This window comes from Pituophis catenifer, unplaced genomic scaffold (assembly GCF_029215685.1).
Source record: "Pituophis catenifer annectens isolate HBS135680 unplaced genomic scaffold, rPitCat1.0.hap2 SCAF_6, whole genome shotgun sequence".
Classification (NCBI taxonomy): domain Eukaryota; kingdom Metazoa; phylum Chordata; class Lepidosauria; order Squamata; family Colubridae; genus Pituophis; species Pituophis catenifer.
Window position 1 is genome coordinate 35763473 of NW_027256886.1, and position 25217 is coordinate 35788689.

Sequence of the window (25217 nt, forward strand, 5' to 3'; positions counted from 1 at the left end):
CTCCCTTCTACTTTCTACACCTGAAAACACCATATGTCAGTTAAACTACTCCGAGGGATAGAAAGCAGCACATAGTGATTAACGGAAAATAAAAAATTCCTGCTTCAGAAGGAAAGCAAGGCCGATTTAAGTAACCTTGCACACCCATCGGTCTTTCCGTACAACAAAATGGCACCTGCCATATAGCGGGAGAAACCATTGCATCTGAAACGAGCCAATCGTCGCTTAGACGAGTGTTGGACAATTCCGCCATTGGGCGAAAGCAGCGCTATGAGATGAGAAGTATAAAGTGCGCCGCTTGGGTGATCTGTGTCAGTCAGGAGACAGCCGTGGGCCCCCCGAGCTTAAGAGGGCGGGGGCAGGATGGACGCGGGTGAGTGGGGAAATGTTTGGTGGGGTCAATTGGGAAAGCTGCGTGGGTCGATATGCAGCTCTCTATATTTGGGGTAGCGGGCAATGGGTGTGGAAAGGAAGGAGTCGGTTTGTTTTTTCAGCAGAGGGCTAAATTGCGGACTGGGCTAGTCGGTGGAACTGTGAGCATGGATTGCCTAAAAGAGAGAGGTCGATGAAGGGTCAGTTATGTTGCCTTGGGAACTGTGTTTTCTTACGGTATTTTTTCTTTGTTAAATGACTGTGATTAATAGAAGTTGCTAAAGCAATTTGGCTAATATGGTACTTTGCCTTGCCTTCTCTTTTCAAATAGAGGCAACTCCACTATAACAAAGCATGTCAGTTTTAAGACTGTACTGTACATTCCCATGTTTTTTTCTAGCATTAGTTGACTGCATGGTTTATAAAGCTTCGTGCTCGTCCTTCAGTGCTTTGATGTATGGAAATAATCTTAAAGTTTTCTAAAGTTTATAAGGACCCAAGGTTCTTGTTCAAGTAGTTAAAAGTGAATGCACTGGTTCCTTATATAACTAATATAATGACCTGAGTTGTGATGGAAAAAAAATCATGCTGTGTTAATGCTACCTACCAAAGTGCCATAGCCCAAATGGAAAAACTAAGATTCTAAGGCAAATAGGTAATACTCTCCTTTTTATCAACTTCTTGACTTTCCCCAAACAGATTAAATATATATATATTTGCCATTGCCTGCTTCTTAGGGCAGAGAGTATGACTGGCCCAAGATCACCCAGCTGGCTTTGTGTCTAAGGCAGGACTAGAATTCATGGACTCCTGGCTCTCTAGTTAAAGAATGAATTTCGAAAACTCTCTTTTATTTAATGATATTTCATAAACAATAATTGATTTTAAGGCATATAAAATACACATACTTTTTCCACAATAGATCTATACTATTCTCAAATATTGCAATTTTACTGCAATCCTATATGCTATACTGTACTTGGGGAATAAGGCCCAGGTACTTATACTTGCACTTCTACGTAAATATGTTTGGGATATTTAAATAAATTTATTCCAGCCTGGCTCCTATAACAGTTGTTGTTTCCATCTCATTAGACATTTTGAGTTTTTGGACATTAGCAGAATAAATCTTTATAAACTTCCTTTTCTCCATCTTTATTTGAATATATGTTAATATTATATAAGAATAGATGACTGAGTAATATTAGTTCGCTTTTTAGGTTCTGTTCTGAAATTTGGCATTCTCTTTTTCTGTTTTTATTTTTATTTCCCAGTCTAATCTCCCATGTTAATTCTGATATTTGATAATTTAAATTTTGGAATATATGTATTGATAACGTTTTAACTTCATGTAAACAGTGTATTGAATGTAACAGACTTGAGACTTCATAGCAAGTGCAAAATGAATGTTATGTATTTATGACTAGACTGAGGAAAAAGGCTTAGCAGTCTTTTCTTGGAACCTCTCACATTAAATGCCATTCTGAATCACATGGTGTATGGGACATGATGTTCTCTAAGGCAAGGTTGCAGAGTATGTGAAATTTGAACTGAATGGGTTATCTGGACAGTAATTTTTGGATTTAACAACTATGAGACAAATAGAAGGATGTGATGTAGGTTTACTCTAGACTGCATTGTACTGATTCTCAGTTCTTTTTTAAAAAAAATAAGTACAACAAACTTTAATTTCTGAAAGCAGAGAAGCAAATAGATGCTCACAGTCAACACTGCTAGTGACCATGATGGTGTTACCTAGTTTTGGTAATGAAACTTCTGCAAGAAAACAACCAAGCTCAGAGAGCACCAAGGACTTCTCATTTCAACCCTGACCCTACAAATATTCTTCTCTATTGGCAGAATGGAATATAATAGTATCTGCCTCTCTTGTTTGATATTAGAACCTGGAGCATAATTGCTATTTTTTCATCATCTAAAACAGTTTTACATTGTTGAAATTTTCTGAAGAAAACTTTTTTTGTATTTTGAATGGCAGATCCTAAAAAGTATTTTGAGACTACTGTCTTTGTTTGTTTTGAGCAGCTACTCTCACTTATGATACTCTCAGGTTTGAGTATGAAGACTTCCCAGAAACAAAAGAGCCTGTTTGGATCCTGGGAAGAAAATACAGCGCACTAACAGGTACTTATTCTGCTAATATTTCAAGGGCTTTATGATTCTGTACCATGACTTAAAGTCTGCTGTCTCTTTATAGATTTGACATGCCTTAGAATGCATGTAAGCCAATTTCCTGATCTTATTCTGGATCAGCTCTGCCATCCTAACAAAAGCCTTGCTTTCTTCTGAACCTTTTAGAGAAAGCACATGCCCTGTTTCCCCCCAAATAAGACATCCCCTGATAATAAGCCCAATTGGGCTTTTGAATGCATGGCAATAAGGCCAAGCGCTTATTTCAGGGTCCAAAAAAGTATAAGACGGTCTTATTTTTGGGGAAACATGGTATTTTGAAGATCATAAATGCTGGATGGTATTCTACTTTCCTATTGATATGAGAGAAGTCCAAAAGATATTAAACTGTTCCCATCCACCCCCCAAAAAAACTTACATCACATATACTATTTTATATGTGCCATACTATTCTTAACTTTAAATATTGAATAACCCTAATTAAAAATGAATGTATTTCAGTTAACGTTTATCATTGAAACCATGCAAACTTAAATTCTGCAAGTGTAGTGAAATGTTGTTTTCATCCCTTTAGAGAAAGAGGAGATTTTGTTGGATGTGACTTCTCGTCTTTGGTTTACATATAGAAAAGGTTTTCCAGCCATTGGTAAGCACCAGTTTTCATTTTCCAAATTGTTGTGGAAATGGTGCATATTTATTTCTAAAAATCGTATTTCTTTACAACGTAAAGAAGTCAATTGGAATATTGGTCTGGCATATTTGTTGGTTAGGAGAGGAGCGGCAAATAAATTTCATAATAAATAAATATTCCATTTAATGTTTGTTAAAGCATCCTGACATTTAAGTTTGTACTCAACTATCTAGGTTTCAGCAAATAACATTGGCTTATGGTCTGTTGAGGACTTCTGAGTATGTTTTCACTTTATTGAAAGTAAGATTCTTCCATTTTGAAAATAGTATGGAAGGATGGAAATTGAAGAAAATAAAAAGGTGTTCTTTTTTAAATCAGAGTTGTATATTTATTTAAACCATATAAGCCATCCATCTTTCAGCCAACTTTATATCATTTAGATTAATTTTTTCCTTTCTATTTGCATAAAGATTAAAAAGCAAATGATAAAAATAGAAAAGTTTTCAAGTTTGAAAAGAATTTAGCTGCCTTTATTAAGCCATTGTGAAATTTCTAAAAAGGCCTGAGAGCCAGAAGTACTACTAAGAAGATTGAATTTTTGGATTGCTTAAAATTCTCTTATAGTAGTTGTTCCTTGTTGTTACATCTAAACTGGGAGGCTAAAAACATACGTAAAATTCATGTTTTAAATATTCATAGTGCATTTGGGCTATATATTTTAAATTGTCATGTCTAATATTTTGGGACTTAATTATTCATCTATAACATTAATATCTAGGAATAGATGTTTGTATTTTTTGAAATGGTTAGGAAACTAACATTATCATGAGCATATATATATGAATTTATATTTAATAACATTGTTCTAAAATGTGTATATTTATGTTCTCCTTTATTTTGCTCTCTAATTTACTGAGTTGCTGAGTGAACAACACAAGAGAAGGAAACAAATTATTACTCACACTCAATAGGATATAACACTATATATGTACAGGTAGAGTCCATGACTTACAACAGTTCACTTAGTGATTGTTCAAAGTTACAACGGCACTGAAAAAAGTGATTTGGGACTGTTTTTCACACTTATGACTGTTGCAGCATCTCCATGGTCACGTGGTAAAAATTCGGCCACTTGGCAACTGACTCATATTTATGATGGTCATAGCGTCCTGGGGTCAAGTGATCACTTTTTTTTAAAAAAAAAATTTATATGCCGCCCTTCTCCGGAGACTCAGGGCGGCTTACAATGCGTTAAGCAATAGCCTTCATACTTTTGTATATTTATACAAAGTCAGCTTATTGCCCCCACAAACTGGGTCCTCATTTCACCTACCTTAGAAAGGATGGAAGGCTGAGTCAACCTTGAGCCTTGGAGAGATTCGAACCAGCAGTAAATTGCAGGCAGCTGTGTTAATAACAGGGTGCCTAGACCACGGTACTATCAAGGCTCTTTTGTCAGATGATTACCTTTTGTAATCATCTGACAAGCAAAGTCAATGGGGAAGCCAGATTCACTTAACAACCATGATACTAACTTAACAACTGCAGTGATTCACTTAACAAGGTGGCAAGGAAGGTCGTAAAATGAGGAAAAAAATCACCTAATAAATGTTTCACTTAGCAACAGAAATGTTGGACTCAATTGTGGTCATAAGTTGAGGACTACCTGTAGCTGCATGTTTCCTTATAGTGGGGCATAATATCAGATCAACATATTTATATTTACAACTGTATTTTGACTTCTGGCCCCCGAACCTATTCAGGTACATCATAAAACTCCAATGCTTCAAATTATTAGTGTCAAACTTGTCAAAAAGGTTGGTTTGTGTGATCTATTTATGCAGGGGGAACAGGTCCGACATCTGACACTGGTTGGGGTTGTATGCTAAGATGTGGCCAGATGATTTTTGCCCAGGCTTTGGTTGGCAGGCACTTAAGCAGAGGTAAGTCACATTACTGTGCTGATTATAATGCAAAATCATGATACTCCTTATATTCAGGTAACACAAGCTCCTTCATAAAGGTGTTTTTCACTGTAAAGGAATGCATAATGAAGCAGGCCTATTTGCAAATATTCCAAGTTCCCCTTGGTAGCATTATTTCTTTCAAAATGTATACAAAATGTATAATTCTTTTCTTGGGGAACACGGTGGCTCACATGAATATTTATTTTACCCATGGATATTTATTTTATCTTATCCATGGATAGAACACTGGGTTGACAATCAGCAAGTCCATGTTTAAGTGCCGCTATGTGATGGGGTGAGCGCTCGTCATCCGCTCCAGCTCCTGCTGACCTAGCAGTTTGAAAGTGTGTAAAAATGCGAGTACCTAAATAGGTACCATTTTGGTGGGCCCATTAATGGAGACATGAAAATTCCCCCCCCCATGGGTGTCCCTTGAGCAATGGTGATGTCACCAACTAATCCTTTCACCCTGGAAGTGCCACCAGCATGAATATGACAACAATTCTTGTCATAATTAAAAGGGCTGTGGAAATCAATGATGACAGATCAGTTTATTTACTTATTGCAATGTAAGGTATATTTTGTACATACATTTTTCCATAGAAATTAAATAGTGGTGTTGATTGTGAAATACAATAAAAATAAAAGCAGAAAAGTGTTTGTCATTTTACATGCAGATTGTATTTGAAGTTATCTTTTCAAGCAGTTTCAGACTATAATCATTAACCTTTGATTTAGAAAGGATCCATTTAAAGCAAGCTGATTATTTTTGTATGAATACCTTGAAAATGTAAGGGTGGCAGTTGGATTTTCTTTTTTTCCCCCCTTTAACATTGCCTTTTGTTTCTTAGATTGGAGGTGGATGAAAGGGAAGAAACAGACAGACAACTATTACAATGTTCTCAATGCTTTCATTGATAAAAAGGACAGTTACTACTCAATTCACCAAATAGGTAAGATGATTATCAGCACTATAGGCAATCAATTGTGAGAATATGTTCGTTTGCAAACATAGTATAAATTACCATGTTTTATTATTGGAAATTGAGTTAGGGAAATAATGTAGAAACTGGTCCAGCCTTTCATTTTTTTTTTCTATTATAGATCTAGGTTATCTAGGGACAGGCATTTCCAAATAAAACATAATTGTGTAAGGGCCAACTGCTATACAAATTAGAAATAAATTCCATGGAGTTTAATAGAACTTACCTTCAGATGTGAGCATGTCTATATTTTCCCCTTATAATCTATGCAAACAACACATAGGGCCACTTTTATTATTTAGAAGAGTTTCTATATTTTGTGTTGGAGAAGAAATTCTAAAGACATTTTATTCTGTGGATTATAAGATGCAATAAACTAACACTTCAGTTTGCCTTCAGTTATAAATTATGTAAACCATACATACGGTACATGTATCCTACTTTAATCCCTTTCAGGATAAGCAGTGTTATTGTACAAACTGAAACAAGGGAATCAGAAATACTAAGCCAAGGTAATTAAAAAACATGAGCTAGGTAAAGGAAATGTAATGTGTTTAACTTTAAGGGATTAATATGCTTCACTATACCTCTTCATATCCTCCTCTCCTTACAAAACTTCTATTATGCTTATGGCAGCTGAAAATACTTCTTTCCAAATCACAAATTCAGAGATATCTTTAGCAAAATTTATTAAAATAAAAAAACCCACAAGTTTTGCTGCATAAGAACTAGTTTAGAATATATCTTATATATCAAAGTTTGATATATCTTATATATCAAAACAGAGATTTTCTCATCTCTTTCTCATCGCCTTATATAGCAGAGGAGTTCTTCTCATCACTGTTAACTGGGAACTCTGCACCTGGTTACAGAGTTTACATAATGGTTGCTGAATTTTACATAAAGGTTACATGAATATTTATTAGTCTGAGAAACAACTCTTATACAAACTTTGCTTCCATCATATCCAAACATTGCTTGATGCATTTCATTCTTTAAAGTTCTCAATTCTTTTAGAGAATCCTATTCGTTCCATCCGATGTCAGTTTTCCTCTTCCTTTCAAATTTATTTATTTGTCTTACAATTTGACTTTTAGTCATTCTCTCTACATGATGAAACTACCTTACCATATTTCTTGTATAGTGCTCACTATGTGTTCAATCCATATTTCTTCCTTGTGTACTGTATAACCATTTCCCCTGTACGAATCAGACCATCTTTATTCAGATCTTTATATTTTTCCTTTTTCTCTTAGTTCTAGATAGGAAACTCTTCTTTGAAAAACATACAGGAGACATTTTAGTTAAGATTCGTTTTAAAGCAGGGGTGAAATGCTCCCGGTTCGGACTGGATCACCTGATCTGGTAGCGATGGAGGCGGGTGGTTCCGAGAACCGGTAGCAAAAATCCCTGCCCCTCCCCCATGCCCAGCTGAGCCGCGTGATCATCAGAGGATTTTTTTTTTTAATTTTTAAAAGCATTTTTTCTAGAACCTCTTCGGCCGAAAAAATGCTTTTAAAAGTAAAAAAAACCTCTGATGATCACGCGGCTCAGCTGGGATCATCAGAGGCTTTTAAAAGCATTTTTTCTACAACCTGTTCAGAGGTTGTAGAAAAAATGCTTTTAAGAGCCTCTGACAATCCAAACTGAGTTGCCTGATCGACAGAGGCTTTTTTTTCTTTGAAATGCCCCTGACGATCCAAGCTGAGTTGCCTGATCGGCAGAGGCTTTTTTTCTTTGAAATGCCCCTGACGATCCAAGCTGAGTTGCCTGATCGGCAGAGGCTTTTTTTCTTTGAAATGCCCCTGACGATCCAAGCTGAGTTGCCTGATCGGCAGAGGCTTTTATAAGAAAAAAAGCCTCTACTTATCAGGCAACTGAGCTGGGACCTTCAGAGCCTTTTGAAAGCATTTTTTTACAACCTCTTCGCCGAAGAGTTTGTAGAAAAAATGGTTTAAAAAAAGGGGGGGGGAAATTGGCCATGGCCACCCAGTCACATTACCCCTCCCCACTAAGCCACACCCACAGAACCGGTAGTAACACATTTTAGATTTCACCATTGTTTTAAACCAGCAATTTGTTCAAAATACTTATTTAATAATGTTGCTAAAGCAACTTTTATTATCTAAGCCTTTTTTTGTCTATTTTTGTGTCTCTTCTCTTTCTATGGAAGATAATCTCTTGCTGTGAGAATCATTTTTAAAAAATCTATCTCTTGAGACATTAATTTGCATTGGAGCATTCTCAACTTTACTAGCAATCACAAAGAAATATGACTGAATGTGACTGAAGGACTTAAGTAGCTATAATGAGAAAAGGTGGCATTTTGTCTTAAAGGAATTAATGGAGTATACAGGAAAACATAGTGTCTGGATACTAAAGGGAGAAGTTGCCTTTCTATTCAGTGCGAAGATTGCATTCTTTGCATCTCTCAGAATAGGCTTTATCCTGCACCAGGGTGAGCCATTCACACTAAAACTCATAATTTGAAATGTATAGCCCGCAGACTGCACCAAAAATGGCAAAATAAAGCATTACTGCTTATTTTTCACTTTTTAAAGTATGACATCTTTGCAAGGCTTCATCTATATATTTCCAATCATTAAACGTCTTCTATATCTTAACAAATGAAAAAGGGCAACATTTTTCAACTATGTTCACTCAGCAAGGTCATCACTTTGCCAGACATCTTGCCTGCAGCCTCAGAGATGAGATTTTAAAATGCTTCCCGAGGAAAAAGTCCTTGTCCTAAAGAGCATAATGATTTTATAGCAGCATGGGATGGTGATAAATCAATGTTTCTCAACCTTGGCATCTTTAAGATGTATGGATTTCAGTTCCCAGAATTCTGGGAGTTGATGTCCCAATTTCTTAGTTACTAAGGTTGACAAACATTGCAATAGATTAATATGCCTGGAATTATTGGTCTTCTTTTGAAGCCTAGTGGGATTCCTTATTATAGATGGGGTAGAAAGATTTTTTCTGATGAATTTTTATGTATGACCTTCCAAAAAATTACTGTAGTACATTTCTCCAATGATCACGAATATACTTCTCTGCTGGATAGGTATGCTATTATTTAAAACATTTCACATTTTTAAAAGGACTTTAGTTCAGTTCTCTTAAGTCTAAATACTTGTCCAATTAAGTTTCTTAAGTGATTGAGAAGTAGCCTTGAATGATACAATGGGTCAATTATAATGTGTTTGTTGCAGCCCAGATGGGAGTTGGAGAAGGCAAATCCATAGGCCAATGGTATGGACCAAATACAGTTGCACAAGTACTTAAGTAAGTATTCAGTAGCTCCAACAGTTATGGTTTTAGATACTGTATAAAATAAAGCAGTTAAATTACCTATCCCAATGAAATGTTAAAATTGATTTTCCACTCAGTAGGCCTCCAAAATTCTGTATCTAGTGTTGGGATAAATTCCATGGGCTATTTCTAGAGTTTGTGGGTAGATCTTCCAGTTGTTCTAGCTTGTGCCCCAAAATCACCTGAGCAATTTGTATTATTCTTTGCAGCTTTATTTGCTCAGCTTTGTGATAAGCTTGATGGTACTTAAGGTAGAGCTATACCTAGGAAATCTATCACATTTTCTATTAATTAGAATCTGAATTAGTTTCATTACTTGTTTTGTGATAATGTGGATACAGGTTTCATTCTGTTAATATTACTACTTCTCTAAAGTAGTAATATTTTATTTATAATAAAATATTATATTTTATTTAATATCCTCAGCCTCAAACAGTTCTGCCAATGACAGATCAGTAATACTCAGATCAGTTTCTTCAGTTCTTTTGCAGGTTGAATTGTCCGTAACCTTACAAGAAAAAAAGATGAGGCTTTTGCTTCAAATAAGACCATAATTAGACTTAATAGATTTTAATAAGCTTCATAAGTAGCTGATGTTCTATATTAAGACAAACTGGTGAAGAAGACGGTAGCATTGCAATTTCAGGAGTATTTAAATGAGTCAGTTTTCCTTGATCCTTTCCTCCCCGGTTTATATGTGGTGACAATCTTGATCACTTTTTTGGATATTCTGTACTAGGAAAGGGGGGGGGATATGATTCTGTTGGATCTTTCTGTGAATTTTGATATTATTGACTACAGTAACTTGTTGGAGTGCTTACGATAGCTGGAGATTGAAGGTGCCATCTAGTATTTCCATTTCAGCCTTTCTGGGTGAAAATAAAATGATACTGTATTGCAAGGTTTTTCCTTGGGAATGGACCTGTTTGGGGAGATTCAACTTTGCCTTCTATATTAATCAGTGCCAACATGAAGACTGTTGGAAAGATCATTCACAGTTTGAAGCTATAGTTGTCATCAATATACTGAGATACTATTTCTTGTATAGTCTGAATTGGATATCAGCAGAGTCTCTGTCTCATGATGTTCATTTATTCTGTCTTCCTGCTAGAGGAATTTATGCCAAATATTATGTAAATTTTCATCTTATGCTTAGCTTTTCCTTATTGTTTATATGGTGCCTTGAAATATAGTTGTTTGAGCAATTTATTGAACTCCAGAATGAATGGCTTTTCAAAATGTTACCAATATACATAGTGAGGGTGTCTTTCCCGCCGCCTTGAAAGAGGCGGTTGTGAAGCCCCTCCTCAAGAAGCCTTCCCTGGACCCGGCTATATTATCAAATTATCGTCCAGTCTCTAATCTTCGCTTTGTTGCGAAGGTTGTTGAGAGTGTGGTGGCGTGACAACTACCCCGATACCTGGATGAAGTTGTCTATCTGGATCCGTTCCAGTCGGGCTTCAGGTCACGATACAGCATGGAAACGACATTGGTCGCGTTGGTGGATGATCTCTCGAGGGCTCGGGACAGAGGTTGCTCCTCTATCCTGGTCCTATTAGATCTCTCAGCGGCTTTTGATACCATCGACCATGGTATCTTACTGCACCGGCTGGAGGGGTTAGGAATAGGGGGCACCGTGCTTCGGTGGTTCTCCTCCTTCCTCTCTGACTGTTCGCAGTTTGTGTTAGCAGAGGGGCAGAGGTCAACCTCGAGGCACCTTATTTGTGGGGTGCCACAAGGGTCAGCTCTCTCGTCCCTTCTGTTCACCATTTCTGTAAAACCTCTAGGCGAGATCATCCGTGGTTTCGGGGTGAGTGTTCATTAGTATGCTGATGACACACAGCTATACATCTCCACCCCAGACCACCCCAATGATGCCCTTGCTGTGATGTCCCGTTGCCTGGAGGCCGTGCGGATCTGGATGGGGAGAAACAAGCTCAGACTCAACCCCTCCAAGACCAAGTGGCTGTGGCTTCTGGCGTCCCGGTATAGTCAGCTGGTACCATCACTGACAATTGGGGATGAGAGTTCCCCACAGAGAGGGCCCGCAACTTGGGTGTCCTCCTGGATTCACGGCTATCTTTAGAAGATCTTTTGACGGCCATGGCCAGGGGTGCCTTTTATCAGGTTTGCCTGATCCACCAGTTGCATCCCTTTCTGGATCAGGACGCCTTGCGCATGGTCACTCATGCCCTAGTCACCTCCCATATGGACTACTGTAATGCTCTCTACATGGGGCTCCCCTTGAAAAACACCCGGAGGCTCCAACTGGTCCAGAATGTAGCCGCGCAGGTGATTATGGGCACAGCTCGTTGCGCCCATGTAACATCTCTCCTACGCGAGCTGCACTGTTTCCCGGTGGTCTTCCGGGTGCGATTCAAGGTGTTAGTTATCACCTTTAAAGCGCTCCATGGCTTAGGACCTGGGTACCTACGAGACCGTCTTTTGCCACCAATAGCCTCCCACTGACCAATTCGTTCTCACAGGGAGGGACTACTCAGGATACCGTCAGTCAAATTATGCCGACTGGCGACTCCCAGGGGGAGGGCCTTCTCTGTGAGGGCTCCAACCCTTTGGAATGAACTGCCCCCTGAGATATGAAATATCCCTGATCTCCGTGCTTTCCGCTGTGCCCTCAAAACCCTGATGTTCCAACAAGCGGGGCTAAACATATGAACATGTGAATGTTTTTAAAATGTTATCTAATTTTAGGTTCTATTTAATTGGGCCAAACTATGTTATAATAATTTTAATTAGCAATTTTATGATGTTTGTGTATCTATATTTTTCTTGACTGTACACCGCCTTGAGTCCTATGGGAGAAAGGCGGTATAGAAATATAATAAATAATAAATAAATAAAAAATAAATAAATAAATAAATAAATAAAATATTCCATATAGTTCACTATAAATATTTCTAGAATTTCCAAAAATTCTAGAAAAGCTACTGAGACTCAATATTGAATGAAACTTCAAAATGAAGTTCATATAACTCATATAATATTGAATTATACCTTTCTTTTGCCTCCATTTCTCACTCCTTGGTCTATGCCCTGCTGTATCAGGCCAAACGCTTATCTGATTCAACATCTTGATCCTATAGGTGACAACCATATATATATATATAAAGACCATAAGCAGGAAATGAGTTTTTGTCTAATGAAGAAAACAATATTTTTAGCTCAAAAGACCCTTGAAACAATATAATAATTCTGTTTTTTTAAAAAAGCTTTACATACATCAATTGCACTATATAAATGAGTATTGATAGCATTACAAATAGAACAAATTTGGTATAGTAGTTAAAAACGCTAGACTAGGAATATGCAGAATTGAATTCTGGAAGAAAAAAGGTACTGAGAAATCATTTTCAAAATACTGCCAAGTAAACTGCATCTCATCAGGAGTTAAGTGTATTTTAAATGACCATAACAAGAACATATTAACAATAGGTGGAAAGTCCTTTTCTCTGTAAGCTCTTTCTTTTCTGTTGGTCAAAATGATAAAAAATTAAGTATTATGAAATTGTATGGAACAGAAGAATGTAGGTAATTTGTAATACATATTTATATCCTCTTTATAACTTTATCATTTTGTGTACTTCATTAAAAATATGACAGATTAAAACTTGACATTTTGTGTTGATTCACTGATACTGACCCAGATGATGTGATTGCCCTTGGCAAATTTCTAGATCTCTTAATGTGTACCTTATTCACTTAAATACCTTTGTCTTTAATTTTTATCCTTAGAAAACTTGCCACATTTGATATGTGGAGTTCTTTGGCAGTGCACATAGCCATGGACAATACTGTTGTGATAGAGGAAATAAGTAAGTATCATTGTACTGTTTATAAAAGTGTGTGCCTATTGTTGAAGGGATATGGTTTTTAAGATAATTGGGCTTAAAGAGTCACAAGACATTTGTTAGGTTTACTGGATGCCTGCTGCAGTGTATCAAATCTATAATTGGTTTGAGTAAGTTTTTATTGGTACTGTTGTTAGAGGTGGATTGCTGAAATAGTGCAATTTTATATTTCAGTATTTATTATTGTCTGGTAAAACTGAATTGTTGAGCTCTCAAAGTTAAAGATACAGACCTTTTCTACATATAAAAAAGAAAGTTTTCCTTTTGTAGCTTTATGGTAGCAACAGAATGTATGGAAGAACCTGCTTCCAGGTTTTGAAATGTTGATTATAAATATTTCCATTACAATAAAATAAACATTTATATTAGCAATAATAGATGTAAGTAATATGTGGTAGATGTACTGTATGTATGTAGTTCTATTTGCTATTCAACAGCAAATTAGACTATATGGGCATAACCAAGGCTATTTCTGCTGATTTTTTATCTTTTGGCAGGAAGGTTATGCAAGCCCAATTGTCCATGTCCTGGAGCCTCAGCATTTCCTTCTGCAGAATCAGATTTTCTTTCCAATGGTTATCCAGATGGAGATGTATCTACAGACAGTTTATTGCTTTGGAAGCCACTAGTGCTGCTGATACCTCTTCGCCTTGGTCTCACAGATATCAATGAAGCCTATATTGAAACACTAAAGGTATACAATAATTTTAACTACCTGGATATCTGAAACCATGTGGTTTGGTGTATGCATTTTTAATACTTATAATTCTGGTCCATATTCATAATTAACAGTGTTAACTGTGAATGCAATAGCATGTCAAGATAAATTCTTTATAAGGCTCAGAATGTCTGAAATACATGATCAACATATTCAACTGTGCTATCCAGAACTGTCATTATTAGAGCAGTTCATTCTGAATAGATAGAATTGTTTTAGTGATTGTTGCAGTGATTTAAATATGCAGGTACCTAATGCACATTTGTAATCATCCTAGTTCTATTTAATAATTCAAGGTCATATATTTTTCTCTGAGCTAATTCTAAACAAGTGTATCTTCATTGACTAATATGATTAAACTACAAACTTGTATAAACATTTTCCTGAGAATAGAGCTTAGTTTTGAGTAAATACTATGCATAAAATTGTGGTGGTGGTATTGTGTGTAGGGAGCCAATCATCATTTCGTGCTACCATTGTCAGTCACCCTTTATTGGAGTTTACTAATTATATAGTTTTGACACTGTTATTTCATGAAAACTATTGCACTGTAAATGGCTTTCCCCTGTGGTTTCTTGTCTTAAAAATGTCCAGTGCTGAAGTAATTTGTTTGAATGTTCAGTAGTGGATATGTGTAAAAAACCCTATTCTGAATAGCTGTGTAATGCCCTTTATTGTGAGTGTTGTTTTCCGCTGTGATTAATTGTGCATATATTACTTTCCAGCATTGTTTTATGATGCCTCAGTCCTTAGGTGTGATTGGAGGAAAACCGAATAGTGCTCATTATTTCATTGGATATGTTGGTAAGTTTAAGCTGTATATATGCTGAATATATTAATGAGTATGGATCTGTAAGATATTTCAAACCATTTTCTCAGGTGCAAACCAGCTGCTGTGAGCCAAGATAGCCTAAACAAGGTTTAGTGCTATTTATTGACATATCTTGAAGCATTCTTCTTAAGAGGACGAGACGAAGGTGAAGAGGACATGGGGTCTTAAGTTTATATTTATACTATGTAGGAAACATCTGTTTGTGTTCAAACATAGTCATTCCTAAAATCTATATTCCCTCAAACTTTGATCTGTAAAAAGGTAACTTCTTACATGATTATGCAAAAATGTATTGAACTTTGTTTCCAGCCTGTACTATGATAAAGTGGTTTGACAATCTTTAACCTGTATTTTTGGAGACTATTAAGATTATATAACAAGTTTCCTAGTAACACAGAATTACACATACACAAAATTCGAGGTAGTCCTTGAAATTATAACCACCCATTTAGTGACTGTTTGAACTTAGTGACACATAAAAAAGCTATTTATGACCATCTTTCACACTTAAAGACTATTGAAGTATCCCCATTGTCATGTGATCAAAATTTGGGCACTTGGCAACTGGCATGCATTTATGACAGTTCCACTGTCCTGGGATCATATCACTATTTGTAACTTTCCTAGCTGGCTTCTGACAAGCAATGGGAGAAGTCAGATTCACTTAACAACCAATGATTCACTTAGCAATTGCCAGAACAAGGTCAAAAAGCAGGATTTGCACATGATGGTAAATCCTATTATGTTGTTCAAAAGAGGAGTAAGAGTACTGCAGAAATGTCAGTATAGGAAAACATGCTTCAACCTGTTCTAAGTCCAGGGGCATAGTCCTGGCAGATAGGGTATCTTCCTACATCTTCTAGCAATGCTGAGGAGAAAGCATTTCATAAGGCTGGAGTGAAAACCCTTCTGAGTTAGAACATTTACCTGGTATTTCATGTATATCTTATTAGCCATGAGAAATTGAGAAGTATTGCCTGCATTGATTTGATGATCTATATCAAACAGTTGCTTCTTAAATGTTACTGTTACCTGCTCATAACCTAAATAGAGCTAGGCAAGAGAGGAAAAGTCATAGGAGCAAAAACTTGTGAATTTGCTTGCTTCTATTTGCTTTGGAAGCTAACCTAAACCTGATGGAAGAAGTGTTTACTTCAGCCAGTAATTTAATGTGGTCTGCACATTCTCATCTCCACACTTGCCATTCCAACCCCATATGCATTAGGTGGAGGACTCAAAATTGCCCTTAGAAATTTGGACTGTGTGAGTTTCAACGAAGAAAGATTGTGGAGTGTTCCAAACTATGTACTACATAGTAATTATGCTAGAGGCTTGGCTTAAAAAGCTTAAGAGCTGCAGGTGTTTATATTGGCCTTTACTAGAGTAGTAAAATTTTAAAATATCCACTGCCCTTTTATGTGCATTCTATGTAACATAGTTAGCAGCAGCCATTTTCTTTCCATTAGTTTGGAGGACCACTGCTAGGTATTTATTTATCTAGCATTTGTTCACTGGCATTGTTGTTGATAGGCCTGGGGAGCCTTTTGGGTCAATTGGCAAATGCAGTCATTTTTTTTGGGATGGGGCACTGTAATTAATTTCCAATTATTCCTTTTTATTTAGCTGTACAAAAACATTCAAGTCCAATAGGGGTCCTTGAAGGATTACTGCATCATATGTTTATAACTTAATAATTGAATGAATAAACAAACAGAATAGCAATATGCCTCTCTACTGTTTGGGTAGTTGAAAATTCAGATTGTCAAGTCAGTCTACCACTTCGTTTGAATACAATTTGAATACAAAAGGTGCTGATGTACAGTTCTGTTTTACAGCGTTGGCAACTGGAACGGGGTACTGTCAGATATCCTTCACAATGACATACAGTATTAGAATATTTTGTTGTGGTTCATGAATAAGAAATCAGTCAGTGATCAGTGGTGGTATTATACACCTTTTGGGATAGTTTTGTCTGAGACATGGAATCAAGATAAAGGCAGGACCGAGATACTACTCTGGGGCTATATTTCAGTAAGATGTTCAAGTATGAGGCACTGGTCAATTGTAAAGTGACCTTCTCCAAAGCAGCTTGTTCTTTTGCAGGTAATCTTTTAAGTTTCCAATGGATATATCTCACATAGAGTTTACTGATAATATTAAGGAGCTTGTAGATACATGATCTTTCCATTGATCTTTATTTAGGTGAAGAACTAATCTATCTTGACCCACACACTACTCAGCCTGCAGTGGATCCTGTAGACAGTTGCCACATCTCTGATGAAAGCTTTCATTGCCAGCATCCGCCTTGCAGAATGAGTATTGCAGAACTGGATCCTTCTATTGCAGTAGTGAGTATGCATACCTGAAGTTCACTTTCCTATCAAGGGAGTGCTATAATTTCGGACAATCCTCTATTTCAGGGGTCTCCAACGTTGGCAACTTTAAGACTTGTAGACTTCAACTTCCAGAATTCCTCAGCCAGCAAAGTAAAGCTGGCTGAGGAACTCTGGGAGTTGAAGTCCACAAGTCTTGGAGAGACCCCTTGGTTGGAGACTCCTGCTCAAATTAGCTACCGATTCCTCTCTTTATGAACGTATTCTGTTGTGCTCCCCTGTTCATCATAAAATTAAATATATTCCTGTTTTGAAGCATGAGAAATAATTATTTCCAGATTACAATAGTTGCGGCTTTTAGATTACGGGTAACAGAAAAGAGACATGTATCCTAGACAAATCTAGACAAGTGAATGTCAGATGCCATATTCTTTACATTATATTACAATATTACAAGTAAAGATCATCCATTGAAATTTAATGTAGGGCGATTCAGGAGAGACATAATTTCATATAGAATCTAATTAAATATAGAATGTTCTCCCTGTAAATATAATGGCAAAACACTGGGGTGGTTTTAGAGGAAACTTGTCAAGTTGATGGACAATCAGGCTATTAGTGCCTACTAATGTTGATGGAATCATAGGCAGCTTGTCTTAAATACTAATTACCGGGAATTCATATTACCCACCAAGTACAAGCTTGTGAGCTTTCCAAGTACATCTATTGGCCACTCTGTAATACTGAATGCTGGAGGAGAAGGATTCATGACTTATCTAATAGGGGTCTTCTTAATTTAAATCTGTTTTAGAATAATAAAAATATTGTCATTATAGGGATTCTTCTGCAAGAAAGAAGAAGACTTCAGTGACTGGTGCCAGCAAATCAAGAAGGTTTGTATGTAGTTTTTTTGTAAAAAAAACAACACAAAAATGGTCAGAACTAGGACAACTGATTTTTTAAAAAATAATAATAAAAATGAACGCATTTGGAAGAGTTAGGGTAAAATGAGTTAGTTTTAAAAGACTAGCAATCTTGTCAAGATACCTTTTGTCAATGTCATCATATGTTAGCTCTGTTAGATATCTTTTTTAGAGGTTACAGCTTTTCTGGATTGCCTAATCATTAGGCAATCATTTTACTATTATAGGATAGATGAATCAGTGGGCTTTATTTGATATTGACAATGTTTTACCTCCTTCAGAGATATCCATTGAATATTTGTTTTTTAAAAGTGATAAAATATGGGAAATGTACAAATAAAAGTACTTCTGTTATCTTGAAGCATCTGGTAAACAAGATCTAAGATTTACCATGGAATTATTTGTTTATGTAAGAAATCAATGCTGGTTTTGTCCCATGTCTTCAAAGGATCCAGATAATCATCCTCTTGGAGGGTGCTGTATAATTGCCCTCTAATAAATCTTTCCTTTTTGGAGTCAGGGTGAGAGTTGTCAAAAATGGTTGAATCTATAGAGGCGTATTAAGGAGGGGACACAGCAGTTTCTTTCAGTTGCCTCTTGAAGTGAAGTGCAATCTGTAGAAGAACCAGGAATGGGGTGGGCATCTAAGCCACAAGAACTCCACCCATTCATGAAGAGATAAGAAATTAGGGGAAAATGTTTAAAAGATAAGAAATTGAATTTTTAATGTATAACTTTATGTGTAATGTACTATGCAAACTGGTCCTAGTAGCTGGGTGGGAAATTATCTTCCATCACCTCCCAAGAAGAGAGCTGGTTACCTTAAACAAGAGCACTGGCCAACAGCCCACCAACACACTCAAAGAGGAAAATAAATTCCTCTTCAGCCCCTCCAGACATTACTTTGGCCTCGTCGCTTACAAGGAGCTCCTCAGTCCACTAGGGAGCCATCTGCCAATAGAAGGAGGCTGGTCTCAGCAGGTGTCTGCATCATCCCCTATTGCCAGTGAACATAACTGCCCACATGATCACTGGGGAATTCTCCCAAATTCCCGCTTGAAACGATGAAATCCGTAAGGCACCTGAAACAAATCATCTTAACTCTGAAACATTCAATGATAAAACATGAAATAACCATATCTCAATTGGTCATTTTGCAAGTTTCATTAAAATCAACAGGTCCTCAGCTAGTTACAATTATCCATCCTATTTGCTTGAGATTGAAGCCCAAGATTTTTCTGCAATTCATGTAAGGTACATTAAAGACTTCAAACTAAATCCTAGGCAAGGAACTTTGGGAATGTAGTTTCAAGAATAAATATACAAAATAGGGTAAAGAGCTGGATATTGTGATGGAAATCCTGTAGCCTATTATTAAAGTATTAATTTAATGATAGTGTGCTAGAAACAGTATTTCCACGCCAGTTGTATTTAATGCAAAATAGATTTTAGGTTGCACTAAAATGATTGGATAGAAAGTTCAACAATGAAATATGAAATTGTTTAGACAGTAAAATAATATTATTAGCTTTAAATCTCTAGAAGGGCTTTGAGCAATAGCTAGTTGTAGCACTTCTAACATTGCTTTCGCTTTCAAGAAGCTAACATTTTTTGGTATTTAAAGAGGATGGAACAAGAAAATATTACACAGTAGCAAAGTCTAAATGACCTAATTTCTTTAAAAGGCATGCAGACTTGATTTGTGACAGTAGCAACTTCCCTACTTTTGTATATTAAATCAATAGTGGAAAAAAGGAAGGGGAACCTAATTGTACATTACAGGAATGGGGGGGAAAGGTTAAAAAAATTAAGCTCATCCAATAGGTCTCCCTTGGTGAGATAGTGGATATAAATATGATTAATATAAATAAGCATACATTTCACAAATATATATAAAAAGCAAAATTCCTAGTTTTCCAGCATCTGCACTAATCCTCATTTTAGAGGTAATTTGCAATACAACAATGCATCTTTAAAGAAAATTGCATTTGCAACTCTGCATGTTAGGGGAAAATGCACACAAAAGTATACATTCAAATTTGTACAAGCTAACATATAAGGATAGATTAATGTAATGAAAAACAGTGAAATCAAACTATATAAATTTGCCCTCTTTGGGTTCAAATCTCACTTGAAAGCTGCTGTCTTGCTGGCTGCATTAATTTGTGTTCTTTAAGTGGGACTGTGTATATTCTATTCTCAAATACAGTATATTTTCCTGTGCTTTTATTACTTTGTTCTTTTTATTGTTGGAAGCTGAAGAGAGTTATACCAAGGATGTAAAACCACTATACTTTTCAGAAGAACATTTTTTTTAGTATTGCAATATGCTGTGCATTCACACATTTTAAGCAAGTCTTTACAATCATAAAGATTGGAAATTAATTTGTTCTGTAAGTGAAACTGTGAACTGAAGGTGCATTATTTATATAAAATATTCAATACCCCTAGAAATAGTAAAGGAATATAACTGTTTTTAATATATTTCTAACAGTTGTCACTGATTAGAGGAGCCCTTCCCATGTTTGAGCTAATAGAACATCAGCCTTCACACTTCTCTAGTCCTGATGTCTTGAATCTCACTCCAGGTAATGTTCATTTATTTGGTTATAGAAGGAATGAACGTTGTATGAATGAAGGAATTTTAATATTTGGAGTTTTTTTAAAATTCCGGATAAATTATGATAGCATGTTTCTTCATTGCCTAAGAAAGATTACCAGCTTTCAAAATTGATATTTGATCTTTAAAAATCATTGGGATTGTTTTTAGATGCAGTTCCATACTATAATATTTTAATGTCAGCTGTATCAGATAACCAGACTATGAAACAGACAGACATTGTGCAGATCTAAAGTTACTTTTATCAGAACAGCTATAGCAGGGGTATCAAACTCAATTTCATTGAGTGCCGCATCAGGGTTGTGTTTGACCTCAGGGCGGCGGGTGGACATGGCCAGGATGGGCGTCGCCAGCTTGACATCACTCACGTTGAGAGCACCTGTGGTGGCCTGGGCGGGGCTGGCGGGATCCTGCTGCAGCCCTCTGCAAGAAAAAATGGAACCAGGGAGGGCCATGCATGGTCCTCCCGGGCTCCATTTTGGCTGGCAGAGGGCTGCAGGAAGCCGTCAGTTGAAAACAGAGCTCGGGAGGACCATGTGCGCCCTCCCAAGCTCAGTTTTTGTTGGCAGAGTTGGGCCGGTCCTTCACTATTTCCGGGGCGGCCCTATGGGCCAGATATAAACACCCTGCAGGCTGACACCCCTGAGCTTGACATTCCTGAGCGACAGTAACAGAATCGTGCAGGTTTAACAAAACTTCCCTCCCTTTTATCTTCATAAAAATTGGAGAGGATGGCTGTCTGAGGCATTTTCTCAAAACAATTTTTTTCACCTGGACCTACATTTGGTGAGGAGAGTCTTCCATCCAGGGAGTCATCCTCTTTATTCATTACATTGTTATTGTTTCATAAAATGCAGTGATTTATAAAAGAATTACTTCTAAATCCTGCAAAGTAGAGCTGCTCTTGCAGGATTTTTGTTGTACTTTAGCTTTTCATCCCTGTAAAAATTTCTGAAAATAGATAAGGAAGGCTAAGTTATCATTCTACCCATGTACTGTGGCTGATGCAAATTGAATTACCATAGACCATGTGCATTTGCTAGAAATAATAGTTAAACTGACTGGCATTACCTAGTGTTTCTATTATTCAGAACGCAAAACACAGCTGGTGTTTCGCATAGCTTATATTTTAATTATGATTAAATGTGTTGTGGGAACAGTCTAAAAGTAATACTGAAGCATATAAATCGTTCATCTCTTGTAGATTCTTCTGATGCAGACAGATTGGAAAGATTCTTTGATTCGGAGGATGAAGATTTTGAAATCTTATCACTCTAACAAAAGAAACTACAATAACTGCCAATTTGGGTTGAGGGGGGAGGGGAGCTCCTTGGAGAGCCTCGGGCTACCAGCTTTCATAGGTGCTTGTTGACATCCTTGCCTCCCATTTACCCCAGCATTCTGTGCAACCTTGGAGCAGAGTGGATTTTTGCAGTGGGATCAAGAAAACGGGTCGTCATTAAGGCCTTAATAGCTTTAGTTACTTTTTCAGTGCAAGGATATCCATGGGAACGGGATGCAAAGTTTCCTAGGAGCTGGAAATTATTTTCATAGGAACAGGCACAGGCACAAAGGCTTGACTATAATAGTAAAAGCCCTTCAGAGTGTTTGGCTTAAGTCTCTCTATTATTAGCGGGTCTTATTACTTCTGTTCCCATTTTTATAGTGTGAAATGAAAACCAGCATAACAGCTGTGAGACAGGTATCTGCGTTATGTCTCCCTAACCAGCCGGCCATGTTCTGAATTATTTGGGGCCACAAGCTCCCTCAAGATTGACTACACCAAATGTTCCAACTTGTACTTTAGATTTTCTCTAATACAGTGCTTCCATACTTTTGGTTTCAAAGTTGCAATTTATTTTTAAAAATATAATAGTCTGCATTCTAGCAATCACAAGAGCATATCATACGGAACATATTAAAATATGTTCTAAAGATGACAAGAGAACATCACTACATAATATGGAAGGCTCTCAGTTATTCACTTGACTCTTCTCATAGTATGCACAAACAGAATGGTGTTATTCAGATTTTGCTTCGTTATACCTAATTTTTATTTGGACATTTTTCTATTTTGTATTGAAAATATGGCTGCTATTTAATAAAATGAGGTGAAAACATCCATTAGCTCACGAATTAAAAGTACTTCTGATTCCTCCTTTTAATAAAGTTTAGACTGTTCATGGACACAAATCTTGCGTTAACAGCTATTTTAACGTCACGATTTTAGGCTAAAGGTGTGTTCTCATCTCCCCCTTTTTGAAAGTACTACACAAGGCTATTTATATTGTGTGTCTTTGTTTTTCATTTGTTTCAGTTCTTATAATGAAATTCTAACGAAACTTAAAGCAAATTCTGCATCCCTTAAATGATTAGCTTTCTGGCCAGGATTTCCAGCCTATTATATTCCAAAATAGCAGAAGAGCTCCTCTGTTTCTAAAAGGTAGGAATGGCTGGCAAGAACCCCATCAGTTCCAAGCATTAGCTCAATCAATGGATGTTGCAGTGGCAAATATGTTTACAGAGCATTCTTGCCTGCATTTATAAGCAGAACTGTCAAACTACAGATGGTACTATAGCCATCTATAAAGTAATTGCATATAGTAGGTCCAGTTGCCTATTTAGCTACTAGAAATCAAATTTGAACCATGTTGCTTATTTGTCATTGTTATAGCTTGCTGTGCTTCTCCTTCTTTTGGAAGAAGAGCATAGTCGGATTGTGTTTCATTCATCAACTGCTTTCAATTTGTATCTGAATAAAACAAATTTAAAAAGGCTTTTGTATTCCTGGTACTTTTTTCTGCACCACTGATTGAAAGTAAGATAAATTTAAAAGAGAATCAGAGTTTCTTTTAATAAAAGCTCTACAGGTGAAACTTGAAAAATTAGAATATCGTGCAAAAGTTCATTTATTTCAGTAATGCAACTTAAAAGGTGAAACTAATATATGAGATAGACTCATTACATGCAAAGCGAGATAGTTCAAGCCTTGATTTGTCATAATTTTGATGATTATGGCTTACAGCTCATGAAAACCCCAAATTCACAATCTCAGAAAATTAGATTACATAAAATCAATAAAACAAGGATTGTACATAGAACAATATTGGACCTCTGAAATGTATAAGCATGCATATGTATTCAGTACTTGGTTTGGGCCCCTTTTGCATCAATTACTGCCTCAATGTGGCGTGGCATGGATGCTATCAGCCTGTGGCACTGCTGAGGTGTTATGGAAGACCAGGATGCTTCAGTAGCGGCCTTCAGCTCTTCTGCATTGTTCGGTCTCATGTCTCTCATCTTTCTCTTGGCAATGCCCCATAGATTCTCTATGGGGTTCATGTCAGGCGAGTTTGCTGGCCAATCAAGCAGAGTAATCCCATGGTCATTGAACCAGGTTTTGGTACTTTTGGCAGTGTGGGCAGGTGCCAAGTCCTGCTGGAAAATGAAGTCATCATCCCCATAAAGCTCGTCTGCGGAAGGAAGCATGAAGTGCTCCAAAATCTCCTGGTAGACGGCTGCGTTGACCCTGGACTTGATGAAGCACAGTGGACCACCACCAGCAGATGACATGGTTCCCCAAATCAACACAGACTGTGGAAACTTCACACTGGACTTCAAGCATCTTGAAGTGTGTGCCTCTCCATTCTTCCTCCAGACTCTTGGTCCTTGGTTTCCAAATGAGATGCAAAAGTTGCTCTCATCAGAAAAGAGGACTTTGGATCACTGAGCAACAGACCAGTTTTTTTTCTTTAGCCCAGGTAAGACGCTTCTGACATTGTTTGTTGTTCAGGAGCGGCTTGACAAAAGGATACGACATTTGAAGCCCATGTCCAGAATCCGTCTGTATTACTATTATTATTATTATTATTATTATTATTATTATTATTATTATTATTATTATTATTATTTATTGAATTTGTATACCGCCCTACTCCCGAAGAACTCAGGGCGGTGAACAGCCAAAAGATAAAATACATATAATACAAATGTTAAAAAACCATTAAAATACAATTAAATAAATTGGCCCAGAGAACAAAATTTAAAACACCCCACATTTACAAGACAAATTTAAAATTTAATAAAATTAAAAACAGTTTAAGAGAGGTTAGGCCAGGCCGGTATGTGGTGGCTTTTGATGCACTGACTCCAGCCTCAGTCCACTCCTTGTGAAAGTTCCCAACACTTTTGAATGGCCTTTTCCTGACAATCCTCTCCAGGCTGCAGTCATCCCTGCTGCTTGTGCACCTTTTTCTTCCACACTTTTCCCTTCCACATAACTTTCTATTAAAGTGCTTTGATAGAGCACTTTGGGAACATCCAACTTCTTTTGCAATTACCTTTTGAGGCTTTCCCTCCTTATGGAGGGTGTCAATGATAGTTTTCTGCACAACTGTCAGGTCAGCAGTCTTTCCCATGATTGTGATTCCTACTGAACCAGACTGAGAGACCATTTAAAGGCTCAGGAACCCTTTGCAGGTGTTACGGCCTAATTAGCTGATTAGA

At 36.9% G+C, this 25217-nt stretch overlaps 1 protein-coding gene across 1 annotated transcript; it reads left to right on the forward strand.

The window, feature by feature from the left end:
- Positions 1 to 304: 304 nt before the first annotated feature.
- Positions 305 to 23535, forward strand: ATG4B (autophagy related 4B cysteine peptidase). The gene is made up of 13 exons (XM_070946517.1): positions 305 to 373; positions 2416 to 2514; positions 3095 to 3166; positions 4996 to 5094; positions 5970 to 6071; positions 9317 to 9389; positions 13170 to 13249; positions 13783 to 13979; positions 14729 to 14807; positions 17038 to 17183; positions 18005 to 18061; positions 20586 to 20679; positions 21916 to 23535. Exons 1-13 carry the CDS (start codon positions 364 to 366, stop codon positions 21987 to 21989), a joined length of 1182 nt encoding a protein of 393 aa, XP_070802618.1. The 5' UTR covers positions 305 to 363; the 3' UTR covers positions 21990 to 23535.
- The last annotated feature ends 1682 nt before the right edge of the window (positions 23536 to 25217 follow it).

Bases quoted from the DNA above. Each gene is read 5' to 3' on its own strand.
- ATG4B (XM_070946517.1), top strand. The intron at 5,095-5,969 runs GTAAGTCACATT...TTTGTTTCTTAG, and splicing joins TGGCAGGCACTTAAGCAGAG to ATTGGAGGTGGATGAAAGGG. The intron at 9,390-13,169 runs GTAAGTATTCAG...TTTTATCCTTAG, and splicing joins ACAGTTGCACAAGTACTTAA to AAAACTTGCCACATTTGATA.